This window comes from Desmodus rotundus, chromosome 3 (genome assembly GCF_022682495.2).
Source record: "Desmodus rotundus isolate HL8 chromosome 3, HLdesRot8A.1, whole genome shotgun sequence".
In the NCBI taxonomy this organism is placed as follows: Eukaryota; Metazoa; Chordata; class Mammalia; order Chiroptera; family Phyllostomidae; genus Desmodus; species Desmodus rotundus.
Window position 1 is genome coordinate 157613102 of NC_071389.1, and position 20115 is coordinate 157633216.

The 20115-nt window shown below is 40.4% G+C and overlaps 1 protein-coding gene across 1 annotated transcript in view; it reads left to right on the forward strand.

The window, feature by feature from the left end:
* Positions 1-20115, forward strand: part of NELL2 (neural EGFL like 2) — a 335374-nt gene that overhangs the window by 47010 nt on the left and 268249 nt on the right. The window contains exons 3-4 of the mRNA XM_024575537.3: positions 2272-2357; positions 2796-2924. Of these exons, the coding sequence (XP_024431305.2) occupies positions 2303-2357; positions 2796-2924 (184 nt within the window). The 5' untranslated portion in view covers positions 2272-2302. The remainder of the gene's footprint in view (positions 1-2271; positions 2358-2795; positions 2925-20115) is intronic.

The window sequence follows — 20115 nt, forward strand, 5'->3', positions numbered from 1 at the left end:
CCAAACTTCAAATGTCAGTGACTCTAAGGTTGAAACCCCCGCCCAGGTTGAGAGTCCCTGCCCTGCCTGGAGACGAGCTTACTAACCACCAGCGTCCAGCATGTCACAGATGAGAGAGAAAGTGAAGGGTAGCACTGAGCCTACGACTTGGTAGAATACAAGTAGGTTAGGAGAACTTTTACATATAAACATGTGTGTAGCTGTATATTTACCTTTCTATCTCATTTCATCTTGCAGTAGAACTTTAATGAGATTATTTGAAATGTATTTTATGGAACTTTTGTAGATATGTATTACAATTCAATGTTTTGGATGTAATGCCATAGAAAGATCTTTAATTCTCTGATGAATAATATTCTTTGAACTAATTCAATTACATTACATTAATTTTATTTTGTGTAGTTTTACAAATGTTGGAGAACTCACACAACAATACTTTAACACGTGTAAGTACTGGAATATTTCTCAATATTTTGTAAGGACAAAATTAGAAGTAGAATTGTTACAGTAAATAGAATATTTGATACAGAGAGAGAATTAAAAACTAATTTGAAAAAGCTCCCAGATTCTGTTTTTCTTTCTTAAAAAGTGTAGTGTAGTATGTGACTGCTCCGCAGGAGCCCCAGACTCCACCCGGTGTGTATTTTGGTAACTAGCTCTACAGGGTCCTGCTGGAGAGCTCAGAATCTACCTGTATGGATGGAAAGTTAAGAAACTCAATTTGTCTTTGTCTAGATTAACATTTTCATTGCTTTCAAACTCTTACATTTTCAGTGTGGAAGTTAAATGTCGTTATTCAAAATTTACCTCAAAATTTTAGGGCTATGTTGAAAATATTATGTACCATCGACCTTGAATATACTTTGCCCTGCTGAGGATTAGGTCTTAAACGACCTCGCTGTTGTGGTTACCGCATGTAAGGTGAAAGAATGGGTAGAAAGCCTTCATAAATATGGTCAGCAATGGGGTGGTGGCTTTTCTCTCCTTCCCAGGTTAGGTCCTTCTCTCTCTCACTCTCTTCTCTCCCTTTCATATCTTTCTGTCTGTCCGTCTAGCTCTTCTGTTCTGTGTGGGCACCCTGGCTCTGTTGCCCTTGCCTCCGCTACGAGCTTGTGCTGGAGATCTAGAGCCCTGGTCTCCGCGCCCTTCGGCTGTTTGGCAAGGGGGCGCGAGTTCCCGGAGCTGTCCAGCAGTTGCTGGCTAAGTTCTCCCCAGAAGCTCTCCAGCGCCCCGCCCTGGGCAGGGAGCCTCCCTTCTCGGGCTCCCCGAGCTTCCTAGGGTTGCCACCAGTCTCTGCCAGTCTCTTCTTTCATCGCCCAGCCCCACCTTGGGGGTCTAGCGGGCTTCGGCAGCCCTTTCCTGCGTGCACCTGAGAGGGAGTCCCCTCTCTAGCTCCTGGGGCTGCTGCGGAGCCCACGCACGACTGTTCGCAGGCTTCCCTCCTTTGCTTAAAAAGCTGGCAAGCTTGTCCAGTTCTAGCCTTGCCTTCTGCGGCTGGGCAGTCCTTTCTCTCTGTCAGTCTTTCAAGACTCGCGCCCGAAATCGAGGGGTCAGAGCAAAGACCGCCCATCAACTTAGCACCTTGAATTAGATCTTTGGATCCCAAACCGTGGTTGGCGTTGCCCGGGCCAGCGAGAGCAGGAAGGAGGAGGGTGGAGGCTGCAGCTACTCCGGGGCGGTCCAGAAGGAGCTTGCAGACCAAGGACCCCTGCGGGAGAGGGAGGCACAGCTCCCGGCCTCGCCCTCGGCGGTCCCTCCCTTTTCTTCCTCTCCCCGCCTCCTGGGCTGCCCCTCCCTCCTCCCAGGAGCGGAGTCTTCTCTGTGAGTCTTCGCCAGCGCTCTCTCCATTGTCTCTGTCTTTACAACAGGTTTGGGCACCAGGAAGACCGACGGGCGCTGGGCGCCCCAGTCCAGGCTTTCTTGGGTCCGCCCCCCTTCCTCTGGGTGTGCGTGCCTTTTGCTGCTTTTATTTGGGCTCCGGAGCTACCCGCCCCCCCTTCCAGAGCAGCCTCCGGGCGAGTCCAGCCCTCCCCCCAAGCCCCCTCCCAGCCTGTCCCGCTGCCTTGGCTCTGGCTCTGCGTGCGAGAATGATGTGCGCATTGGAGGGTCCAAGTTCCTCCTGTGCCTGGGGGGTCCTCCCTGTTTTTTCTTAGGCAACCAAATCGTACTAATCGTACTGATCAGTTAATCTGAGGCAGAGGCTGGAGAGACGAACGCTATTTTCCCTCTTTATTCCAAGAACCACTTCAATTTTTATTTTTATTTTTAAAGAGGTAGACGATGGACTGAGCAGATCCACACCATGGAGTCTCGGGTCTTACTGAGAATATTTTGTTTGATCTTCGGTCTCGGAGCAGGTGAGTGGCCGCATAGCTGGGACGGGGGAGGGGGGCCAGGGGATGGCCGGGCCTGGGGCAGCCCCAGCTGCCTGGGGACACCTCGCTTTTCCTCCGCCTGAAGTGGGTCTGGAATGGGAAGCTTGGCATAGGGGGAGGGTTTGGCTTGAATTTTTTCTGTGCTTGTCTTGGAGACTGGAGGGTCTGAGGGCCTTAGGGGAACTTTGCACCCAGAGGGGTTTAAAGTAGGTCACCGAAATGGGACTGGGTGCTCCGCTATTTAAAGCGTGGCTGTTGATCTCAGGTGAGGCTCTCCGCGGCCGAGGAGGGAGTTGCCTCTCTTGCTCAGTTCCCAGGGTTATTTCTGAGACACGGTTCTTCGCTGCTCTGGAGGAAGAGGCTTGATTTTGATGGAGGTTTTTCTTTCTTTCTTTCCTCCCCCACCTCCACTCCCGCCAGTTTGGGGGCTTGGTGTGGACCCTTCCCTACAGATTGACGTCTTAACAGAGTTAGAACTTGGGGAGTCCACGACCGGAGTGCGCCAGGTCCCGGGGCTGCATAATGGGACGAAAGCCTTTCTCTTTCAAGGTATGAAGAGCTCCCCGAGTCCCCTGTGCGGGTTTAGTTCGGACCTCCCCGGGAGGGGTTGGCCTCCCGCTCTTCTGTATTGCTTCACGGACGACAGTGTCTGAACTGAGACGTGGAGGGCTCCGTATGAAGTGTGCACGCCTTCCATTTCCTTTTAAGTGGCTTGGCTTTTCTCCCCGCCCGCCCCCACCCCACTTTGTACTCTTGCCAGTTCTAATGGATAGTGCCTTAATTACTGCACAGAAACTCCGATGGCAGATGGTAGGGTTTAGAGTCTAGGGAACAATGAATTATAACACAAATGCCTCATTTGGGTAAAATTGATTTAGGTAGGAAATAGGATAGCTTAATTTTAGTTAAGACGCTGCTCTTTGAAAGTTTCAGGTACGATGGTTCCTGGTTGGGAGGAATTTCTTTATGTGGGTAGCTTTCTGGAAAAATTAATAGCTTTATCTACTGTGCATCGCGAACAATATATTTGAGACAAGATTCCTCATTGGAAGATTATATCCTTCCTTCTCCAGCAATGGCAATAATATTGCTCAACAATTATTTTGAAAATATTTCAAATGTGTTCATTCAAAATTCTACCTTTATCATCACTAATTGTATACCTGAGATTTTAAAACTTTTTTTTTGATGTTGGGGAATTGGCAGAAATGTTGACATTTTAAATTATATTTAAATGTGTGGGTAGTGAGAAGCAAATTCCAATGCATCAGTCCTTCAGCGTTGACTGACTAAAGCTTTTGCCAGTTGTTTGGTTTGGGGAAAGATGCTGTAATAGTTTCTAACAGGTAGCTAATCACATACAGAAAGATTAGTTTGACATAGGTGAAGTATCGATGAAGGTGAGAGGGATGGAGTTCAACACGTCTAGCGGACTGACTAAAGCATCTCCCCACCCCACCCAGATTTTTCCTTTGTGATTGTGGTGCTGTGGCTTCAAAGGAAGGGCAACTCATAATTACTAGAGGTGGACATGCAAAATAAAACCAGTTCAGCAAATGTGCCACCAAGAAATAGGCATAAAATAAAACCCTAGTGTTTCTGCTGTGGTGTTATTGCCTGATACAGCCAGTAAGTGTCACCATGGACAGAAACACCAGAGCTTACACTTCGGAGAGGGAGGAAATGGACATGTGGTTCATTTATTTAAAACACGATTACTCTCATAAGAAATTAAAATGTAATTTTTTTGTTTTCATTATGGTGAGCCCACTAAATATTTTTTGCAACACATATTTATGACAAAAATTTTATTTTATTTTACTTATTTTATTTTTATTACTTAAAGGTCTTTTGTGGGGGGAGGATATAGAATCCTTTAAAAATAATGACCAAATTTAATAAAGGAAATAAAACCAGACTGTCATAAAAATTGAGAGTGAAATCGATGTATCATTAGGGTTAAACCTCTGTTTCTTTTTCTTTCTTTTTTTCTTTTTTTATACCTCTGATTTTCAATCCCTGTGAACTGGATAGAAAATTATTTCAGGATTGCTTATTTGAATAACTAGAAAGCTTTACAGAAGCTAAAACTCCAATAAACAAATGGTATTTAAGTGCCCTCAAATTTTTCAAAGGTCCTGTAAATTATGTTAGTGTTCTTCATAGATGCTCCTGAAGAGTGAGCTATAACAAATAGAACTGTCAGGAGTGTGCATTTTATGTGCTGATGGTGGACAGCTAGACGATTTTTAGGAAAGAGTCTCAAGAAATAAAGATCTTTTCATGATTAATTGTTAAAAGAAATGTCTAGTATTCATTTTCATTTAGATTGCCAGGTCTTCAAGTAGGCATTGTAGAGCAAATACATAAATCTCATGAAATGTATATTCTTTGAATTGTCCCTAGTTACCACATATCAGTGTGCATTGATGAATTGGTTATTTTTGTTTCTTTGTTGATACCAAGCCCAATATTTAGAGCAGTGATTTTCAACCTTTTTCATCTCGTGGCACATGTAAGCTAATTACTAATATTCTGCTACACACAAAAATATATTACATGTTTTGCTGATCTGCTACACACCAAAATTAGGTGTAATTTTGACTCATTCACACCACATGGCCATTGTTGTGTTGGCTGTTGTCATTTTTTTGACAGACTAAGGGAAAAGAGGTCAGTGCCCCTGACTAAACAGTCAAGTATTGCATGTTTTAAAAGTTCTTTTGGCACACCACTGTGCCTTGGCACACCATTTGAAAATCTCTGATTTAGAGTAAATGCCTAACAAATATGGTATATGAGATTTAAAGATGTAAAATTTCATTTTCTGCCAAATTATAAACATTACTTCATATAACCAATCAATCAGCAAGTATTTGCTGCCCACCCTGTTTTCAGCAGGCATGCATTTCTATTGTATTAATTATACTCTAATGATTTATTTTATTCTAAGATTTAGACTCTGAAATGGATAACAGGTAGACCTTTGGCCTTGCATCATAGTTACTTTGGAAAGCTCTTTTCCCTGTTATTGCAATGTGGAAACTGTTTTTAAGAAGTCAGTTCTGACCCCTTCCTTCCATTTCTCTGGGTTCTGTGGATGTTAGAGAGGTAAAAGCGCTCAGACTCCGAAGATTTTATGGATTCGATTTATAGTGAATTGTGGGCGCTGCAGATATGTCTGTATCGTGTGTAAAATGTCATAGCGAGAGTAGTAACACATTACAAAACCTGTGAGATGTTCTGATTTCAAATAAACCTATCAGAGAAGTTACTTGGAGTTATCAGATATGTTTTAAACAGGTGGAACAGATTTTGAACCATTCAATTTCTCCTGCAGTAGCGTAGCCATGTTTTGTCTCTTAGCTTTAAACTAATCTCAATATGTAGTTTCCCAGTGATTTCTGCTTATTTAATATTTCTTCTCCTTTTGCTCCCTTCATTCCTCTCTACGGTGATTTTTAAGATGCTTGCAATTCATTACTTTTTGAAACTATAAGTAATGTTTATAAATTATTGTGCACTATGAATTTACTATTACTTAATAATTATATTTTATTATATATGCATACAAAGGAAAAATGTGTTCACAAGTCTACTCTTATACCAGTATTTGAAAACAAGAGTGAAATTGGGCATTTGGTGATGGGCCATTGACTTTAGAAGGCAAAGGTAACTGCATTAAGGAAAGTGGGGTGTCAACGAATATGTCTTCAGTATGATAGTCAGTGAGCCTATGGGTACTTAGGGACAGTGGTCATTGTCAATAAAATGGAATAATGCGATAACTAAGAGGTGGGCTTGGAAACCAGGGTGACTCAAGTGGCATCTCATGAGCTGCTTTACTACGGTGAGAGTGAAATGGTCACGTTGACTCAGAGGGAAGAAGAGAGTCCAGAAGGCAGAGTTAAGAACCCAGAGGATGGAGCCAAGAATCACAGAGGATTATTCCCAGATCTTCAAACCAAATACACTTTTTCTGGCTGGATTTCAAAATTTCATGGGTCTGGTGTGTAGTTTTTTAAGTTCCATTTTCTCTCTTTTCAAATGGCAATGCCTATAATTTATCCTGTGTCTATCCCACCAGTGTATTTTGGGAGCAGACAGATTGTTTCTTGAGTTTCATAGATTTACAGATGGAGAGGAATTGTGCCTCGGGATGCTTACACCCAAAGCCTCATTTATACTGAATTTGGATGATGAAATTTGGGGCTTTGACTTGATAAGAATTTAGACCAGATTTACACTTCCGGTTGATATCTAATGGGTTGAGACTTGTGGGGATTTGGATAGAGTGAATGTATTGTGCATGTGGGAAGGACAAGAAATCTTTGAGGGTATAGGGACGGACTGTGGTAGACTGAATAACGGCCCTCTAACTGTCCTCATGCTTAGAACTTGTAAATATGTTATGTTATGTGGCAAAAGGGATTGCTTGAAATTAAAGTGGTCAATCAATTGATTTTAAGGCGTGGAGATTATCCTGGATTATCTGGGTGGGACCCACATAATCACAGGATCCTTTAAACATGGAGGAGGGAGGCAGAGCAGTCAGTGTGATTGTGATGCAGTGTGAGAAAGACTCGATTGGTCATTGCTGACTTTGACATTGGAAGGCAGTCATGAGCCAGGGATTGTTGGCAGCCTCTAGAAGCTATAAAAAAGCAAGAAAACTGACGTTCTACTAGAACCTCCAGGAGGGACACAGCCCTGCAGTCACCTAGATTTTAGCTCAATGAAAGTCATTTTGCACTTCCGATGTCCGGTACTGGGAGATAATAAATTTTTGTTGACTTAGCCATTAAGTTTGTGGTGATTTGTTATAGCAGTAATAGGCAACTAACATATATGTCGAACATTAACATTCATTTGTTTTGTAACTGAATTAAACTTTTTTCGAGCCCTCCCTCAACTATTTATGAGAGTGTATATTTATAGGGAAACTTGAACTAGCCAGTTAAAGTCATCCTAGTTATTTGAAGCTCACGATGGTTTCTTACATGTAAATCAGAGTCTTCATACTAAATTCTGAGTCTTTAGGGGTTCTCATCACCATTTAACTGTGAGCTGATGCTGGGAGCAACTAGAGTATAATCAAGTGCTGATCATTTTGACTGTAGTACTTTTTCAAAAATACAACCTTTCTCCCCAAAAGGTTAATCCAGAGGTGGAAGGGGAAGTGCTAGAAAGCATGGAAGCAATCTTGATGGGCTTTGGCAAGTAATAACTCAGAATGGCACGGTTGAAGTGCACCCTGATAATAGCTGAAGTGAAGGGCCTCTGTCTTCTTTGGTTTTACTTTCCCCCCACCTCCACCTCCCCAGCTCATTCTACTCAGGCTGATCCCAGAACCTATGTTGGCAGACACCTGTTCTCTTTGCCATTCTTGTTATTATTTGTCCATGATTCAATACCTGCTAGTTAATAACTTAGGTATTTGACCTGAAAGCATTATGGTGTGATATTTCCTGTTGATTCTTCTTTAATTTATCAGATATTTATTGTACTGTTTCTGTGTGTAAGGGTGGAACACACAGTATACAGGAGAAAGTAAGAGGTCTACATAAATTATTACAGGAGGGAAAACGGGAACCAAAATTTGGGATTTTATCTTAAAGGGTGAAACTAGAAACTATTGAAATCATATGTCCTAGTCTATATATGACAAAATGTAGGTAATCAGTTAAATAAGAGCTAACTATGAAAAGAAATAGGGTAAAACAGAGTGCTGCGTATTTTTCTTTTGTTTCTTTCTGCAAAAATATCTGAGAACTCTCTCTTAACTCTTCAATGTGAAATCATTCTGTTGTGAGGTATTTACAATTCTTGTCAAATTTTTAATTTTTCATGTTTAAAATTTATGTACCTGTGTCAGATCAGCGTTAAGTTAGCATTTTTGTGTTTCATCTGAGTACTTCCCTTACAATGATTTTATTGGCTTCATGGAAATTTTCATCTTTTGCTGAGTTTCAGTTTAAAATTTACATTGAAGCGTTAGATGCCAGTCTATGTAGAAATTCATTTTATAAGCAAATAGTTTGTTAGTGGATATTTTTTTCATGGTGACTTTTGCTTCACTGTGTAAATTTGTATTCATTGAAACTCAACTATTGACCACTGTAATTAAAAAGAATTAGGGAGGGAGCTGATGGGGGAGAAAAAGGTGGAGCTTGACTCTCCCCGTTCTCATTCGGCCAGCTGCTGGGACAGATGCACATGGACAGGTGTACTGAGTTGCTCTTGATGGCACTCTGCTAACAGTCTTCGTTCCGGGGAAGGTATGGGGAAGCCCCGTAGCCTCTCCCTACAAAGGTCGCTCTCTGCAGCTGTAGACAAAGGGGAAAATGATGGAGGTAATTAAGTTCATACTGATGTGTGGGAGTAGTTAGGACTTGCGAATGAGACATCTTGTCTTCTTCATTCACTAGTTGTGTGAACTTGATCTTGTTATGTGTCTCTGCTTCAGTTGAAACGATAACAGTACTGGTTCTTAGGGTTGATGTGTAGATTACCTAAATGAAACTGTGCCTAACATTGACTAAGCATTTCATATATTTTAAATGTTGTTTTTATTCTACAATTGGCCTAGCAGTAGGTCCTGCTTGCTTGGAGTTTTTAAGGGGCTTCCAGGGAGAAATGGTGGATTTTGTGGAGGAGCTAAGGTAAGGCAACTCGCATGTGATGAAGGGAGGGCAGATGAAGGTAAACTGGGGTGGGGGAGTGGCCCCAAAGCATCTTCTGTTCTATCTTTGCTGTTTTGGTTTTCTTGGAGAGAAAAGGATGTGTGGGTTTGTAGGGAAGGATGAGAACAAATGGCAAATTTGGGAGAGGAAGGAGTGTAATGAGCCCTTGTTGCACTACTGTTTCAGAAGTAAGGAGGAGCATAGAAAAAACCAACAAAAGAAAATTTGGAGTGTTGCTACTCTGTAGTCACCCCAACATATTACTTTTCAAGTATATTAAAATTTAGCTTAGGTTTTGAGTATATGTTATTATGGGGAGAAACATTAGAAATTTAAAAAAGATTTTATTTATTTATTTATTTTTAGACAGAGGGGAAGGGAGGGAGAGAGAGAGAGAGAAACAGTAGTGTGAGAGAGAAACATTCATTGGTTGCACACACCCCACATGGGGACTGAACCTGCAACCCAGCCATGTGCCCCAACTGGGAATGGAGCTGGCAACCTTTTGCTTTGCAAGATGGCACCCAACCAACTGAGCCACACTGGTCATGGTGAAAAGATAGGAATTTTGAGCAACAAACAACACAGTTGTTGTACTTGTCTGAGCAATCTTGGAATTCTTTGGTAAGGTACTGGTTTGCTGTGTTGGTGAGAGCTGGTGGTGGAGGATAAGATTTCAGGGAACCTTGCATGGTGATTTAAGGGCCAGTGTAATGTTTGCAGAGCTGTTGGGGTGGTCCTTTGGGCCCTTTTTGAATTGGGCTCACTTTCCCTACATTTCCTGCTACCTCTGGTTCCTTTTCTTGAATATGTTGCTGGCATTATTGTTTATTTCTGTAGTCCAATGTCCCTCTGCCAATTTTCATTCCAGTGGCCCCTGGGACTCTGGTTTTTAAGTGACTTACTGTCTTGTCCTTCTACCGAGACTGCCAGCTCTCTAGGGGAAGGGTCATACTCTGTGTTTCTCCTGGCAACTAGCAACTCTCCGCAGTTACCTTCTCTGGGTTGGTCTTCCCGAGTCTTTTTCCTGATGAACTTTCACATGTCATTCAGGACTCAGCTAAGACGTCACTCTGACTACAAGTCTTTTCTTTGGTGGAATTATTGTTGCTTTCACTGTGCTGTCTTAGCATTCTCTACTAAAACAACCACCTCACTGTATTATAGCTAGTTGTTTATGAAAACCTGGACCACTTTTCTTTTTCTTGCTGCTACTTCTCTGGTCCCAGCAACAGCCACCTTTCATCTGGGTAACTGTAGTAGTCTCCTCAGCAGCGTGTTGAAGTGGTCTCCCCAGTCCATACTCAATAGAGTTGCCAAATCCCCTTAAAGTAGAATGCATGTGGAGTTACTGCTCTGTCCCAAGCATCCTGTGGTTCCCTATTTCACTCAAAGTAGAAGTACTTATTAGGCCTTACAAGACCTATATGAACATTCCCACCCTCGCTGCATTACTTTTTCTGGCCGAATCTGTCCTCTCTCCCTTGCTCACTTTGCTTTAGCTCCCCTGGCATCTTTGCTATTCCTCAGAGAGTCAAGGCGCTTTTCTGCCTCAGGACTTTTGCACTGGTTGCTCTTCCTGGAATGTTCTTCCCCAGCTATCTGTACATTTTCCTCCTTGCTTCCTTTAAATGTTTGCTCAAATATTAATTTCTTAATGAAGACTACTTTGACCACTGAGTAAAATTTCAACTTGTCTTCTACCCCACAATTATTCTTGATACCCCTTAATCTGATCTGTTAGTTTCCATAATATTATCATCTAGCATGCCTATTGATAACTTTATTACTTATCATATAAATTCACTTATTTATTATTTGAATTGTTTATTGTCTGTCTCCCCTGCTAGAAAATAAGCTCCCTAAGGGCAGGGGTTTGTTGAATATTTTATTCATGGATATGTAACCCAAGTGTCTAGCAGGCAGTAAGAACTTCACAAATATTTGTCATATGAATGTACTTGTTTGCTGACCAGATTGTGATCTCCTTGAGGTTTGGGACTCTGCCTTCTTCCTTCTTGTAGCCTCCTGTCCTCTCATGATGAATATTTGTGACACTTAATTAAGTCCATTTATTCATAGCAATCTGATTTTATTTTGGTGACATTATTGTGGTTTATATATATGTAACTTTAACAAAGGCAGCAGAGCTCTTCTTCTAAATCAAAATACCTGCTTTCTTCTCTAGTCCTAAGAAGAAGCAGGAGGATTGAGAGGCATGGGGGAGAGGAAGTTCTATTTAACTTAGTGCTCTGAATTACCCCGAGAGGGCTCCTCTCCAAGATGAAGCATGCCACAGAGGCACCAGCAGTGTGTTGAAGAGCCTGGACATCTAGAACGCTTCTCGATGATGAGAGTTTAACATTTTGAAGTATTGTGAATTCAGCATTTAGCAAAGATACTTATATTCATATGAAAGTACTGAGAAATATTTCAAAGGCAAGTGAGGATTCAGTTGGATCACTTAAGGCTATGCTACTTCTCCATAATGCAGATAAATGAGACAAATGAGTGGGTCCAGAGCACAGCAACCAGGAGACTGAGAGGTTTGGAAACCATGGCAGTTGAGGGATGGTTGATAGAGCTTGGAATTTTTAGCCTGGAGAATAAAAGACAGCAGAGATGTGACCATTTTTTAAAAGGTATTGGGAGGACAGTTATGTATGGGGATTACTGCTTTTGTTAATACTTTCTACCCCATGATAGTCAGAGTGAATTTATTAGGATACTTAATAGATAATCTAATTCAAGCATCTTGGAAAGGCAGTGTGACTGTAAGCTTTGTGTTTTTGCCTTTCAAATGAAAACAGAGGGGCTTTTCACAACAAGGGAAGAAACATCATATCCCAAATAAAGGGGAGAAATGTGTTTAAATATCTCAGAGGTGGGATCCAAATTTGAGTCCAGAGAATCCAGATTTTGGCTTGGCTGGGGTGGGTGTTAGTTCACTTAATATCTTATTTTTATTCTGAAAAAAAACCCTCACAGAAATGACTTTACCAAATTCTTTTAAGTTAAATTTCAAGGATTAGAAATTGGGACTCATTTTAATTGACTTAGTATTTCTAACTCAAATCTGGGGTGCCTTTACCGTATTCCTTACCAATTTTTTCCTGAAGTTTATTACTAATTTCCATGGTAAAAAATAATCCTGAAGAGACAAGACATTGTTTTCACTTACACTTTTTATAAGACTATCATGTTATGGGTTAAAATGAAAAATTATTTGAAGTTGAAATGAATTGGATATAAGAATTTGAGTTGGAGTATGGAGTTGCAGTCTGGGAATTTGCAAGAAATGAGACCTGTAAAGGGAAAGAAAAGAATACAAAATGTGTACTTATTTATTGCCACTCACCTTGAAGAGACTAAGACTCTGATGCAGAAGTCATTGTTAAAAAGGCTACAAAAATTTCATTATCCTTATCATAGATACCCCTTTACAACCAAGCATCTCATAGTACATTTTCATCCCTTTGCTGCTGTGGGTGCAATTTTTAATAATTGGCTGCATTTCCAGTGACAACGGTATAATTTAAATTGTTCTTTGATAACACACTTTCAAATTAGAATATGTTACAGAGACTAATGGAAAAAAACGAGTGTTCATTCCATGCATCACCGATTAGGCAGGAAACTGTCAAGTGGGGAGAATCTACCTATTTAATGGATGATTACTTTTTGTTAGTTCGGTCAACAAATTAATAAAGTCAGAGGGCGAAGTTGGGAAAGGGCCAGTTAGGCTTTGGAAACTTGTAGGCTCAGTCTTGTCTCTAAAACTTTCCAGGACTGATGTTAATTACACAGGCATCAACCAAGAAAAAGGCAGGGTTTTAAGTAAACACTATCCTAGCTGCCTGTGAAGAAACCAGAGGGAATATTTAAGCTGTGGTCGTTTGTGTGTAACAAAGCTTTTCTCGTGGGAAAAACACAGAACAGAGGTGCAAATGCAGATCCGGCTCATTTTAGATGTTCTGTGGTTCTTATATAAGCATGTAGCAGATACACACCGCTGGGAGATATTGGAGGACTCATTTTCTTTCCACACTATCTTAATAGAAGAAGTAGGCAAGGAAACTGTAACTTGTTAAACAATTTTTTTAACAGTATATGTTAAGATATGACTCCACAGAAGAAAATTTTCAAACATTAAAAGGAGATACAGAATTTCAGGGAAAAGGCTCTCTAGTAAAAAAAAAAAAAGGTAAATCAAATGCTTTGTTGATATGTTGATATTGATGGTCATTAGACAGTGAATACATTTCTATTTTAATGATTTAAGTGGAGATGACTCATTGCAAAACAAATCCTTAAAAATGTAATTAAAGACAATGGGAAATATTAAGTAAATGTTCTAAATTCTTGCCGTAGAGAGACTTGTCTTTAATTTGAGAAAGTAAATGGAATCTACTTACAAAGGAAAGATAAACGTGTGTCAAGGGCAAAGTCTGTCTTTGTGGCATTGTAGGTGTTGAGGAAGAACAAAATAAGGCGTAAGATGCCACAAAACAGGTTCAGCTGTCATTGGGTGATGCAGGAAAGGCCTGGTGCTGCCAGCTCTGGACCTGGGTCCCGCTGGTGCAGACTGCTGCCGCCATTTGAAACGGATTTAAGCCATTTTGCACGTGGCGCATCGCCCCTCTGTAGGAGGAATGGGTTTATAATAAATGCTAGTCGGCTACTATTTCCTCCTCCAGATAGACACATTAAGCTTTTTTTGCATTTTGATGTGGAAAGCACTCTTATCTTTAAAGCTAGAGTTTCAGTCTATCTGTAGCTATGGCTGTAAATAAACAAATTACCGGTAAAAGTTGAAAATGACAGCAAACCATGAGCAGGATGCTGAAAAAGCTTGAAACAAGATACTCCTCGACTTCCTCTATATTAGTCTGTTTAGTATCACCAGGTTCTAATAGTAGTTGGTTATCTGTTTTTTAATATGTACATATCTTATTATTGACATGCAATCGTAAGCAAAGAATCCAAATTTGGACTAGTTTGAAGTTTTAGTTCACTTCATGTTTCACGTTTATTCTGAAAGAAAATACGTAGAAATGACTTTACCAAATCTCTTACTAAATTTTCCCTGAAGTTTACCATTAATTTTATTTGTGAATGTGAATTCTTTACTCCTCTTGATTTATTGTGGTGAGTGATGGTGAATGGGTGAGTTTAGAAGACTAACCCAATCAAATATTGTTCACTAGTTCCGGACAGTAGTGTAATAACCAGAAGGATGCTGGTATTTCTACTATAAACAACGTGTTTAGGGATCTCTTGTTGATTCTCTTCATAACAAAAAGAAGTGTTGAGAAAGTACTTCAAGAATATAATAAGGAGACCATTCTAACCTAATTTCTTTTCTAGTTATACAAATATATAATACAATGTAGGTATTTTAAGTATATGTTATGTAAGATAATTAGAATCCCCATATCCTGATAGCCCAAGAGCCAAATCATATTTTTCTTTTTCATCTAATCACTTGATCTGGATTCGCCACTTTTTTCCTAAACTGTATTTTATCCTGACTGATCTCTTTGGCTGTTCTCTTTCACTGATGTCTACATTATTGTCACTGTTGCCAAAGGTTCATGAAGTCCCTGGGGAGTGGGCCTCGTGTAATGGTATGGCCAAGGCTTTGCTGCAAGTCCCATCATTTCAAGTTATTTATCCTCTTATTTGATGGAGCTCTTTGGTTAGTATGTATTTAATTTTGATAAAGTTTGATTTATAATTTTTTCTTTTACATTTACACATTTTGTGTCTTGTCCAAGATTTCTTATATCCATCTAATTTTAAAAGCCTCTTAATTTGTGAGTTCCTTTTTTCCAATATGTAAATTCAACCAAAAGAAACTGACCTAAATTATCTTACCATTTTTAAAGCAAACTGTCACAAAATCATTGCTTACAGGGGTCAAGCGAATAACATACATGAATTCACTGAACCAGGTGTGAGATTTTGAGGAGTAGTGAGGTCAATGGCGAAAAGGAAAGTGCAGGCTTCACTTAAAGCTACTCACATTCAGATTTACATGTCTGGAGTTGGATGGGCCGTGGGGGGTTGTGATCCTGCCTTAAAGAGTTGTTGAAATAGATTCTTATTAAATGATTTTTGTCAAGTGACTGCTGCCTAAAGCATGCACTTTTCTTCTCGTGAGAAGGAATGACCAGTCTGTTGACAAAAAAAGCCCAGTTTCTCAGTCTGCATCTTCAGTTTTTTCCTAAAACTCTGGTGACTCAGGAGGAGAAGGATATGACTTTGGCGACTTCACACCTAAAGGAGGAGTACCCTCTGGTTCCTCTCCCCGCGGTGTGCTGTGTGTGTGTACGCACGTGTGCATATCGTAGTTCACCTCTCTTCCACTCTCTAGGGTGCCGTCCTGGCCTACCTGGTGCTACTTGTTCTACTGGCGACTGTGACTCAAATTTGTGCTGCTGTCGTTTGCACACTGGCCTTTTAGTTAACTTGGCCAGAGCCCACTGGGACTGGCTCACTGCCTTGTCTTAGTCCTGAGGTCTATCAAACCTCCTGAGGTCTGGCTCCAACTTCCATTTGATTCTGGCCTGGGTGGCTGGTGCCTCTGCATCTCTGTGAAGCCACCTCACTGCTCCTCTGCTATGCTCTCTGTAAGGTCCCTAAGCAGACTGTGGAAAAAACATAAATGTCAGGACATCCCTCCTCCCTACCCCAGTGCACTTCTGAGCTTACTTTGATGCAGCTATGCCCCAAGCTGATACAGTGCAGCTCCAAAAGCCATTATCTTCCCAAGTTCAAAGCGAGGTGGTCAAGAGCCCTCTGCTGTCTTTGATGCCCTCACCTATTTAATGCAACTCCTTGTCTCCAGGCCAAAGTCCCAAGAGAGGAAAATCTTTCTTCTTTGCTCCTCTTTCTATTTTCTTCGCAAGCCTTTGCAATCTTAGAGGGAGTGTTTATTAATTTTCATTATTTTTAATTAGTAGAAATCTTCTCTCTTCTGCTCCCGTGCTGTCATTGGTAGAAGGCGTGTATTTAGTACATTACTAGGAAACTTTATGAGCCACATTTAAAAAGCTTGGCTGTTGGTACATACACTTAAGAACCCGAGAAATGTATAAAATCCTCCCTGGAGATAGTAGCAAGCTTGCAAGGTTACAGTCTTTCTGCAAAATCCTATTTTTGAATTAAAGATGTTGAATATTACTTAGGCTTTTTTTTTTTTTTTTTGTATTCTTTCTGTACTGAGCCCAAATCTTCCTCCCAGGCAGAAGGATGCTTAGACTAGCTAAGGGGCATGCATTAGAAGGGTATATTATTAACTTATAAAGTATTATCCTTGTTACACATAGGAAAATAGACATAAGTCCACTGTGTTACATCTTCTGTACTAGTCTCAGTGGAGTTGAACAATGAATAGTAATAGGATATATGATCATTGTACTGAAGGAATATGCACCTTAGCTTAGAAGATAGGATTAATAGAAGTAAAATACACATGTAAATAAGATGATAGTCTAATACACTTACTTCATAAGAATGGAGAGTCACATATTCCATTTTTACCCTGCTTGTATTCTCACTATACCAGTGAGCCTGACATGGGATGAATTATTGCCCTGCCAATGGTAATAACGGTGCCAGTGGTGACTGTAGGCGAGTCCCTAGCCCATTATTGTGGTCCTCTTTCTGTCCTGGCCTGTCAGCCCTGCAGCTATTAGAAGCATAGGATGTTGTATAACGGTCTGAGTTCCAGCATCAGGCACTGTATATATGGGGGAACATTTTGCCTTGTGATAATCAGTTTCTCTTTCTTCTTCTCCCAAGAGATATTCTGAGATTAAAAAGCTACCTTCAAAAGGCCTGTGGCTTCAGAACATTACTGTTTGTGAAGTGTCAGAATGCCATGGTAGATAAATGGGTTGTTTTCAATTCTGGAAAGAGGTATAATTGAAAAATCCCAAAGTAACATTTGTATGTATCATACATATAGAGGTCAAATGGAAAAATGAAGGATCATTTGGACAACTTAAAAGTTATTGGCCTGAAAAAAACCTAGAAAATATATGTTACAGGATTTATGTTGCATCGATCATCTTAAATGGGTTCTGTTGCTTACAATAAAATGTCATAATGCTTTGGCATATTGTCTGAAAGGGGAGAGTGTGGAAGAAAAATTAGATATTTTTTTTTACCTAGAAGCTGGGCTACTCAACTGTTGCAGCAACTTAAAATGCAAGAGATCGCAGCAGGAACAATGTGACATGACAAATGACAATGGTTCCAGAGGACGGGGCTGATCAATATTGTTCAGTGAGCCATAAACTGAGGACTCTCTTAGTGGGGTTGATATGATTAGACCAGTGTGGCACTACGGACGCCGTTCCCATCTGCGGTATTGAGACTTCCTAAGAACAGAATGTCCATGTTGGTGCCGACACTGTAGGCTGCCTGGCAATGCTGGAATTTTTCATTAAGCTCAATGCATCGTTAACGATGATGGCTCCAAAGGAGCCTTTGTGGTCAATAATCTTTAAATATATACTTGCATAACAAACTACAGATGTTATGAGAGTACTTTTCTAGACATCTGGCCTATAAGTTCTCTCTTAAATGACCTTGAACTGTGTATATGTCTTAGTCAGTAACTTCAAGGGATCCACTCTGATCAGTAGTCCATATGGCTATTAGTGCTCTTGGTGCAAATGTTCCAAGCCCATTTGTATTATATTAGCATTTCTATACATTAAGGATCAGCACTGCCATAACTTGGAGCTTAAGTCAGTTCTAAAGTGTTGAGTTTTAAAAGCCTTCATTCAGGATTAAACCCTTGACACAGAGACTAACCACGGCAGTCAAAAGGAAAAGTTCATCTGGGTTCAGGACTTTCCCTGGAAATGGAGGCAAATTGAATTTGCAACGCTTTCTACTAAATTAATGATGTATTCAAGGTTTTGAATTGGATGTTAAAATTGAGTAGACATATTTGTGTTCATCTTTAAATTTTTTGATGTTCTAATTTATACATTGTGCAATGCACAGGCACTAATTATAACATAATGAGTCTGACAAATATGTATACCTATGCATCCCATATGTCATCGCTCCAGGTACTCCAGCTTTTCTCAGATAGACACAGTGCCAAGCATCTTGTACCTTTTTCCAGGTGCCGCCCGCCCCACTCTGAGGAAACTCTGGCTTCCATAACCGTAGCTTGGTTTGGTTTGTTTTAAGTGCTTCACATAAATGGAACAGTATGTAGTTTCTTGAGTTTAGATTCCTTTGTTCAGCATCATGCTTTCAAAATTCGTCCATGTTGTACATCAAATTTGCCCCTTTTTATTTCTGAGTGATATTACATTGTATAAATATATCATACCTTATTTTTCCATTCTTTTGTTGATAGACATTGGGTTGTTTCCCATTTTTTGGCTATTATGATTAAAGCTGCTATGAAAATTTCTACAAATCATTTTTGTACATATGTTTCTGTGTATTTTAGTAAATAACCAGGAGGGCATTGCTGGCCCATAGGGTAGGTATGTGTTTAACTTAATAAGACACCGTTAAACTGTTTCCTGAGCATTCGTCCCATTTGTTTTTCTACCAGCAATGTCTGAGCATCCCAGTTGCTCGATGTTGTCTCTTATATTTCATTTCATGAGGGTGTCTTTAATTTGTAGCTATTCTAATGAGTTTTCTTTTCTGATAGGTAGTTACTTTACCGGAGGATCATCATTACTCTGTGAAGGCTTGGTTTTAGGATTTGTTAAGGTAGCCATTACTCTAGAGCTAGAATGATTTCACTCCTAAAGCCTGGCTTCTCTGGGCTTGAATGCTCTTGAGTTCCGAGAGGTCTCTCCACTTTGCATGCTCACCATTCAATGGCTCCCAGCACTCTGTGACCTACACAATCTCTAGGAGCTCTTCTCTGCCAATCTATTAGAGTCTCACTGACTAACTATACAGCTTAGTAACTAGCCAAACTTGGAAATTCCCAGGGGTCTTGGGATCCCTATGCAGATTCCTGGGGCTCTTCCTCTGCACACCTCTGTAGAAGACTGCTGCTTTCTCTTCAAACTCCAGCTACTTCTCTGTGCCCCAGTTCTAAAGTGCACCTAGGCAGACAACTGGGGTTCTCTCAAGGATCTTAACCCTATGCTCCTTGCTGTCTGATGACTAAGCAGAGTTGCTTGCTCAGTTTTTGTCTAATTTTATAGTAATGTTTAGTACAGGGTGAGTGATCACCATGGATGCATTAGGGCAGGGGCCGGAAGCCTGTGCTGCCTTGTTGGAAAGAAAGATGTAAATAGTATTAGCAGTCAATTAGCTTCTTGAAGATATGTCATATTTAAGGGTTTGATTTATAGAAAGTTGAGACAGGTACCTATGTGGAAGTGAGGAATGTGGAAAGGACTGTGGGGTACACTTAAAGGAGTTTGATCAGGGAGAGCGCAGTAATTTTGAAATGTCACAATATAAAGTCTGACAGCTTCTGTTCTCTTCTGTCCGCTGTACTCTCAGCTACTAGATTTCTGAGGCATCGCCCAGTGCACAAGTGTTCACTGGTCTATCTGTTTTAAATTTCTGAATTTTAATGAAATTATTATGGTTTCCCCTAATAGGTTGTTATGCTTGCTAGAAAACACCACTTCAGAATATGAAAAATCTTGAGCGTGGATGTCTGACTGCCCGCAGTGTTTTGCAAAAGTACTGATCTTCTCAAATTCAGACACGTAAACAACTATTTTAGAAAGGCATTTTCAGCATTTTATATGACATCTCTTTTCCATGTGTTTGACCCATTCCTGCCTTGGGGAGAAAAGGAGAGAGAATGAATTGCTACATTTTCCTGTAGCACCTTTGACTTCCTTATAGTACAAGTTGTTTTAAGCTAGAGATCATTAAAAAAAGTGGTTGAAATTTCTGTTGGTCAGGGCTTCATTGTTTTCTTAGGGTTTGTTAAAGGCAAATACAGTATATGCCATTTAGAAAGAAAAATAGACCCTTGCTTGGGAAAGTACATTGCAACATTAAAGTGGTACATAAGCATTTTGAAGCTGCTCTGGGCCAGTTTC